This window comes from Durio zibethinus, chromosome 2, assembly GCF_047325235.1.
Source record: "Durio zibethinus cultivar Kanyao isolate XHJ-2024 chromosome 2, ASM4732523v1, whole genome shotgun sequence".
Taxonomy (NCBI): Eukaryota; Viridiplantae; Streptophyta; class Magnoliopsida; order Malvales; family Malvaceae; genus Durio; species Durio zibethinus.
Genome location: NC_143163.1, coordinates 9941364 through 9949953, shown reverse-complemented (window position 1 = coordinate 9949953; position 8590 = coordinate 9941364). Strand labels below are relative to the sequence as shown.

The window sequence follows — 8590 nt, the reverse complement described above, 5'->3', positions numbered from 1 at the left end:
AAAAAACATTGATTATATAATTTAAAAATGTAATTAAGTAAATGCAAATAAGAAAAAATTTCATATTTCTTTTGAAATCTTAAAATCCCCGAGGAGCGGATAATTTTTTAGTCCTCTATTTTCTCACTTTTTGACTTTATTGGCGATCAAAAAATTATAATAATTACATTCTTGTAAAACAAATCAAAAAATCAAATTACAAAAGTAAATTTTTAAAATGAAAAAATTACTTTCCTTTGAACCAAATGTGTCAAAGGATAAAATTTATAGGCACATGAAATGAGTATATAATTTTAATAATCTAAAATATGATAAAATGATATGACACAAATATAATAAAAAAATAAAAATAATATAATTTAAAATTTTAATAAAATTATATATAAATTTAATAAACTAAATTTTTTTTATATTTTTATATTAATATAAATTATAATATATAATTTTTATATAAAATATGATATAAATATTTAAATATTAATATTTTATTGATAAAAATACAAGAATATTAAAAATCACACTACTACATACACCGGATTTATGGCCTGCTTGCTTTCTCCTGGGGAGATGGGTCGGGGAAGGGGGAATCCGAGGTTGTAAGTGCTTGACACGCACAATGCTAGCTAGCTCAATATATTTTCGAAATGTCAATTTCAACCGTGTCAAGTGTAACCACATAACCTTACAGAGGATAGACTAGAGGTCCCCAACGGGCCATGGCTCCATGCCACACCTCTCCACGGGAAATACAGAGGCTTTGGAATTTGGCATACGATCCTTGAGCTTGTCCATGACACTTCCCTGACAAAAACTGACATCCATAGGACGGATGCAAACGGTGGGTAGCCTCATCTAGTGGCTGTCGTTCAAATATTTAAGGAGAGGGCCTCTTTCCCTGCACCTCCACAACTCCGCTTTTTAGATTCACACTGTAGGCATCCTTAAGGCCGCTAACTGTTTAATTCTCATTTGAATTCATCTGCACCATCAATTAAATTTAAATTTAAATATTACTTTTAAGAACATCCTTCAACATAAATTTTTTATTAAATTTTTTAATTAAAATTATAATAATTTTTATTATCATTTTTAATCTCGATCAATTTCACCGTTCATCAAAATCAAACTTCAGTGCCCAGGCTGCCCGCCTCCCCCTTGGAGCATCGCCCCCCACACCCACTCCCAAGCTCCATATTTTACGTACATTTTAATTTACAAGAAGACATGTCAAATAAGCCCTAACAAAAAAACTAATACTACTACTACTACAACAAGAATAAAAACATAGGAAACGACGTCGGTCCAAGATGATAATCCACTTGCCAGTTGCCACGGCAGATAAAAAAATCAAAATTACAAAATCTGGGGAGATATCAATCTAGTAATGCTAGTACTAGTAAAATCCTTAGATTAGCACAAATTACCTACTAAAAGGGTCAGCATTCCCATAAAACATTAATTAAAGACTATTGTTAGAATAGGTTAGATCATCTGAAACATCAACAGGCCAAACCAACTCAAATCGGACGGCTAACAATTACTAACAGATTTAGGATTTGTTTTACTGGATTTTATCAGACTCTAATTTTTCTCCTAACGACTCCGTAATCGCCGCGCCTCTGGAATCGGACTGAAACTGAACCGTACCCTCCGCTTTGATCTGTTGGTCTTTCGACAGCCTCATAGAGTCAACAGAAACGGCTTCCTCCTCTGGTCTGCACCGAGTCGCCAAACGAGTACGGTAACCGTACCTCCGTTTAGGAGATAAACGATCCAGATCGACCTGCAAACATCAACGGCGAGAAATCTTAGCCGTTAATTTCATGAAAAAGATAAAACAATCCAAACGATAGGGGAAAACAAAAAAGAATTTAAAATGAAAAACAAAGAAACAACAAGAATTGACCAGAGATCAAACGAGAAAACCAACCTGAGAGGGAAGATCTGAAACATTTTCTCTCAATCTTTTCAATGAAAACAAATTTATCGATTTAGAGACATCTAGTTCACCACCACAAGAATCTTCGCTACTAGATGAACTGGAAGCCGGCGGAGGTGTATTTGCTGCTGTGGACCATGGCACCACCTGATTATCTCCGTCCTCCACATCATCACCAACTGACACGTCGTCCTCAGAATCAGCAGCTTCTCCTTCTTCATCTTCTTCGTCGTTATTTCCTGCTTCGCTCTCTTCTCGATCATCGCCGTTGACGCACCTCTCACAGACGGAGACCGTGTGACTAAGCTTGGAACCAGTAGCTCTCCACGGAGTGTGAGACTGGCAGGCGTGACAGAGAAGACACCTCACGTGTCTCGCCACAAGGAAGTTGGCTCCGTGAACTTTAGCATCGCAGTCCCAGCATAAACTCGCTTGGTCCGATTCACAATACGTTCTTGCCGCCAATTTGCAAAGCTCACAGCTCTTCATCTCCTTCCTCTTTCAACCAAAACAGAGAGGGTGTTTCGGCTTAACCTGTTTGCTACTTTCTTCTTCTTTCGTTTTCTGAGAGAATTTTTTTTGTTTCGTATTTCCTCCAGAATTTTCTCTCGGGTATGCAGAGAATGGGCTATCGAGAGGGAATAGAAAAGAAACCAGCAACTTGCTAGGCTTATACGAACAGCCTTCCTTTTGCTTCAAATTACAAAATTGCCTTTAGAATCATCCCAGTAATTAACGAGCAAACATAGTGTTTATATAACAAAATTAATTATTTGTTTCAATATTAAAAAATTAAAATAGGGGGGGCAAACTTGTTATTTAAGGAAACGGTACGCACAAAGAAAGTAAATGGGAAAGAAGGGTGGGGGAGGTGTAGGGTTTTGTGTGAAGAAGAGTAGAAAGGCGAAGGCTGTGGTGCACCGTACTGCCAGGTGTTGGAACGTAAGGGCGCAATAGCTTATGTGGCTTTTATATGTAGATTATTATTATTATTAATCCTTTCCTCCGCTTCGGCCTTTGGCTCTGTTTCCTCGGTTTGTTGCATCTGCTTTGGTACATAAGATTTTTTTTCTTTCTTTTTGTTTTACGGTGACTGTCGGCCACGTGGCGTTAGTTGGTCTTAGAGATTTGGATTCGCTTCACTGCCCTTTGTCCGTCGGAGAGCTCATGCTTGCCTACGTGTCTTGCCGTGATTTAGGATCCATGACGTGTACGGTTGGGTCCCTCAATGTCGGCTATTTTTTCTCATCATTTTCAGCTTCGGATTATCTCTTGGTTCTCAATCGATTTTGATAGAGAGGATACGATAGGATTTTACTATTTTGGTGCGCACCCGCTGATTGATTATAAAATTGTTGTACAGTCACGCTCGTTGGACGGGATTCAATTGAGCCTAAACAAAGATGAGGTCAGTTGAACTGTTCGTCTATATATTTGCATTTTGGTTGTTTATTAAATTTACTAAATTATCATGAATAAATTTTTTAAAAATTGATAAAAATAATATTTTTAAATTTATTAAATAAATAAATAAATTATGAACATAATTAAAAATTTTATTTATATTTGATTTATTTAAATCTACATATGTAAATTAACAAAAAAATTGACAAACAATTTATAAACATAATTGATTTTCATTCATTTATTACATTTAACAATTAATTACAAATAATATTTTAAGATTCATTAATTAATTAAACAAATTACTAATATAACAAAATTTATTCATATTCGATTGATCAAATTTGATAATAGTCTCTGTGTTCTAACAAAATTTAAAAATATAATCTTCACACTATTTTAATTTAATAATTTTAGTTCAATTACTAACCTCATCAAAATTTTGTTGTTAAAAATAATGATATGATTATTGACTTGATAATGTATAAGTTGATCTTATTGTTGTGGCATTAATTTTACTAACATGATATTGACTTTGTTAACATGAAAATATAATTAAATGAAATTAATTATCAAATTATGCAAAATGATATCTATATTCACACAAAACTTAAGTTTTAGTTTCTCTAATATAATTTATAAAAATCTCATTCTTATACAAGTTAAATTTAATAATATTGATTCAATATTAACACAATCAATGACTTTTTATTATCATTTTTGACATGATAGTTGTCATTTTAGAAAATATATGAAAATTTAAAAAAATCTTTAAAAAATTTTAAAAAATCTAAAAAATTTGAAAAAAAAATACAAAAACCTCATTTTTAGGCTTTTTTTGAATTTTTTAAAACCAATAAATTTTATTTTTTTCAAATTTTTAATTTTTTAGAAAATCATATTTCTTGAATTTTTTACAATCGGATTTCAATTTTTTTTAAAATTAAAAATTTTAATTACTAAAAATTTTATATTTTTATTTTAAAAATATTAAGTTTAGTTTTTCAATATTTTTATTTCTTTAAAAATAATATTTTTTGAATTTTTATGAAAAATCAGATTTCATTTTTCTTAAAAATATCTTTCAATTTTTAGATTTTTTAAATATTTACAATACTTTATTTAGAAAAATATATAGTGTGTATATATATTAATTTTATTAATAAAATTTAAAATCTAATTTTTAAAAATATTTAGGAAAATTTATATATTTTTAAATATTAAATTTAAAAATTTCTCAATATTTTAGTTATTTAGAAAATCATTTTTTTAACTATTAAATATTTTATTAAATAAAAATTTAAATTTTAAAAAATTGAAACAATGAATTTTTATAAATAAAATTAAAAAATTGAAAAAAAATTAGTATTTTCTAAAATTTTAAAATTCTAAATATTGAATTTTTTATAAACATAAAAATTGATTTTATTAAATAATTTAAAATTATGATTTTTAAAAATTAAAGTATTAGAAAAAATTTTAAATTTAATATTTTTAAATAAATGATAAATTATAAAAATTGAAAACTATTTTTTAAAAAATTGAAATTTGTTTTTTGAAAATTAAAGTAATATTAGTTTTCCAAAAATTAAAATATTTGAAAAAAATTAATGTAATATTTTTAAAAATAAAAAATTCTAATAATTCATAAATTTGAAAAAATTTCATTAGAACCTTATTTTTCTAAAAAAATAAAAAAAATAATTTTTAAGCAATTAAAATAACAAAAAAAACTTAATTTTATGTTTTTATAAAAATCCAAAAAAGCCTAAAAACCTTTTTCTTTACTTTTTATCTTTTTTTTTTATTTTTTAGATATTTTCTTTTGATTTTTTAAGACTTTTTAATTTTAATTTTTCTAAAAAAATTGTTATATTAACAAAGTTAATGGAAAGTAATTGATTTAATTAATAATAAGATCAGCATTATTAAATTCGACTAATATGATAATTAGATTTTTATAAATTATACTAAAAAGATTAAAATTCAAATTTCATGTAAGTACAGAAATCATTTACATAATTTGATCATTGATTTCATTCATTCATATTGCCACATTCGGCAAGTCAACACCATATCGACAAAGCCAATACCATGTTACCAAAGTCAATGCCCATGTCATTGAGTGAAAGATCATGTTAGCATTTTTAATGACAAAAAATTGACAAGTTAATGATTAAACTAAGATTGTCAAATCAAAATATTATGAAAATTATATTTTTATAAATTATAATATAAAAATTAAATTTCAAATTTTGTTATGTTAGCCTTGAATTATTCTTATTTTGAAATGACAAAATATAAGGTAAATAAGCTTCTTCAAGATTTTAAAAAATATTTATTTCGTATATGTTTTTAAGTTTTATATTTTAGTACTAAATAATATGATTCTTAAAGTTTAAACAAACATTTCTTTATTTTCATATTTCTCAAATCAAAACTATCTTTAAACATTATTTATTTGAGCTTAAATGAAAGTTCAATTGTTGTTTTTAAAGTGAACTTATTCATTTTAGACTTTATTCAATTTTGATAATATTGATCTTGAGAAATATATTAACTTAAGAATGTTGTTTTACAATAACAAAGTTTTCCAACACTGAATTTATTTTATTTGTCTGTATTAATTCACAAAGCTTTAATATTTGAATTTTATATAGTTGAAAAACTCTTTGAGTTTACTTTCTAATGGATCAAGAAAAATCAAAATCTAAATATTTTAAAAAAAGATTTTGAATTTTTACTAAACACTCTGTAATTATCTAAAAATTGCATAAGATATAGTTTTGAAAATTTACTATAATTCGTATATAATGAATTAGGTGATAAATTTTATATGAATAGAAAGGCTTTTAAGTTTAGTTTCTAAATCTTCAAATGATTTGTGATTTGAATTTTTATAACTCAAGATATGATAAAATTAGTTAGTAGAGTATAAAATAGGAAACATTCACCTAGATGGATAAGATCAATCCCCATAGGGAAGGGATAGATTGAATTTTCTTACAGAATGTAGGTTGGTGCTCCTGGTTGAAGAAAGGATCAATTACTCTATGTAGGGAATCGATCACCCTCTTGAAACAATTGATCCCTTACATTAAGGGATCGATCATGTAGTGTTATTTGCATGGTGTAATTGGCTTTTAAAAGTGAACCAATTGATCTTCTCATGGAAATGATCGATCAGATCTTATTTTTCAAGAATAAAATGGACAGTAAAAGTGAATCAATTGATCCTTTAATGTAAGGAATTGATCAGGTATGCCTTGGAATAACTCCAATGACTAGTTTCTCATGCTTTCAATGACTATTTTCTTCTCCTAATTATCCCTAATGGCTAGCTCTTCAATTTCTCTATATATTGGCCACTCCAACACACCAAGAAGATTGATGAATCAAGAAAGCAATATCATACAAGTCATATTTTCATTTTTTTCAAAGAAATCAAGAGTTTTAGAGCTTAAAATTGAGTATCCTTTATATTTGTTGTATCAAAATTATTGTTGTTATTCATTCATTAAATTTCTTTATACTTTATTAGTCAAACACTTAGCTTTTGAGAAGTATTTTAAGTTTACATTTTTATTAAATGATTTTGTAATTAAAAGGTGAGATATCCTTTTGAATTTGTGGGATTGAGAGGTTGCTACTTAGCCTAGAAAGTAGAGAGCGTAAGGTTTCTATCTTAAGCCTTAGAGAGAAACAAGATAAGATTGTAATTTCAATTTAAGAATAATGGATTGAAGCTTTAGTGTGGGCAACCAAGAAAAGAAGACATAAGTGCCATGTAGAGAAGGATCGAACTTCTATAAATCATTGTGTTTGATTTTCCTATCCTTATCTCTTTACAATATATTATTATTTATATTTGATTTTAGGTTCATTAATTGTTATTGTTTGCATTATATTTTCATCAAAAGTGCTTATTGTTTTAATTTTCATTTAATTATATTGAAATAATTTGTTTGATAAGAATTTAAAAAAATCCAATTCACCTCCCTTCTTGGATCACTATTCACTTAAAAAGCTAATATGTTAGAATACAACAATCATTATCTTAATTTAACATATTCAATTCATTTACACATTTAAATTCAATTGCATTAATGGAGCTTAATATATGTTGATGCAATTTTTATCACAGTTAAAAAATATGTGGTAAAATAGGATGAGGATACAACAATTTCATTCTAAATTCACAAAAGATTAAAAACTATTCGCTAACTCATATGATCCAAATCCAAATATCCCATTTATCTTAACTTTAGATTAGCCTAAACTATGTTTCAATCAAAGTTTATGAAATTTTAATGTAAATATATTAAAAAGGTAAAAATTATAATTAAAAAATAGTTGACACATATAATCAAATCATTGTCCAACTTTGTAATATAGTAAAAGAATTTATTATAAATATTATTTAATTTTATTTACACACTACAAGAAAAGTCATTTTTATTGGCACTTATAAGTGCCAATAAAAGATAAAAAAATGTCAATATTACTATTGTCGATTGTTTTTTGATTGATGGCTAAGTGAGTGTTAATGAAAACTTTATTGTTGTCAAGTCACCAGTGCTAAGATTACATATGTATTTGTCAGTATGACAACCTTTATAAGTAAAAAACATTTAAAGTGCTGCTAAATGTTACATTTTATTAAATTTTTTTATATTTATTGAATAAGCTATATAACCACTTAAAATTACTCTTAAAAGTCTTACTTTTTTTTTTCTAAAATAATTTTTATATTTTTAATCATCGTACCCAATAAAATTAACAAATAATTCATACCAATTTGTAAATCTCCTTTGCATGGCAATTACAAATTTAACTAAATCGGCTTTCACTTTTTTACGTGAAGCTATAGTGACCTCAATTTCACTCACTTTTGAAAATTTTTCTTCCAACTCTGACGCTTTAGCTGCTTTTTCTTCCGAATTGGTAGCCTTATCTGTCATAGCTTCCAACTTCTCTTGCAGCCTAAATACCTTTTCATATCTACTATTTTCAACCTCATTCAAGGCTTGGAAGTGGCAAAAAGACAAACCACGAATCTGTATAGGTGTAGGCCTAATCCCAAGCCTCCTACACGACTAAGATTTTCCTTTCCCATGACTTCAACAAAAACCTCATCTATTGAAGAAGTTGTTGCTTGTGATTGCTTCAAGTTGGTATAACGCGAGATAACAACTCCTTTTAACTTCTATAAAATATTCAAAAAATAAATGAAGGTAGCAATGAATA

The 8590-nt window shown here is 27.5% G+C and overlaps 1 protein-coding gene across 1 annotated transcript; it reads right to left on the bottom strand.

Moving 5' to 3' along the window:
- Positions 1-1287: 1287 nt before the first annotated feature.
- On the bottom strand, positions 1288-2572 carry LOC111308425 (uncharacterized). The gene is made up of 2 exons (XM_022906749.2): positions 1931-2572; positions 1288-1783 (listed from the first exon to the last, which is right to left on the bottom strand). Exons 1-2 carry the CDS (start codon positions 2426-2428, stop codon positions 1562-1564), a joined length of 720 nt encoding a protein of 239 aa, XP_022762484.1. The 5' UTR covers positions 2429-2572; the 3' UTR covers positions 1288-1561.
- Positions 2573-8590: the final 6018 nt, after the last annotated feature.

What these genes read in the sequence shown, in the direction of transcription:
- LOC111308425 (XM_022906749.2), bottom strand. Translation starts at nt 2,428, where the DNA reads ATGAAGAGCTGTGAGCTTTGCAAATTGGCGGCAAGAACGTATTGTGAA. An exon ending in TTTCAGATCTTCCCTCTCAG is followed by an intron (nt 1,784 to 1,930) that starts GTTGGTTTTCTC and finishes TGATGTTTGCAG; the next exon opens with GTCGATCTGGATCGTTTATC.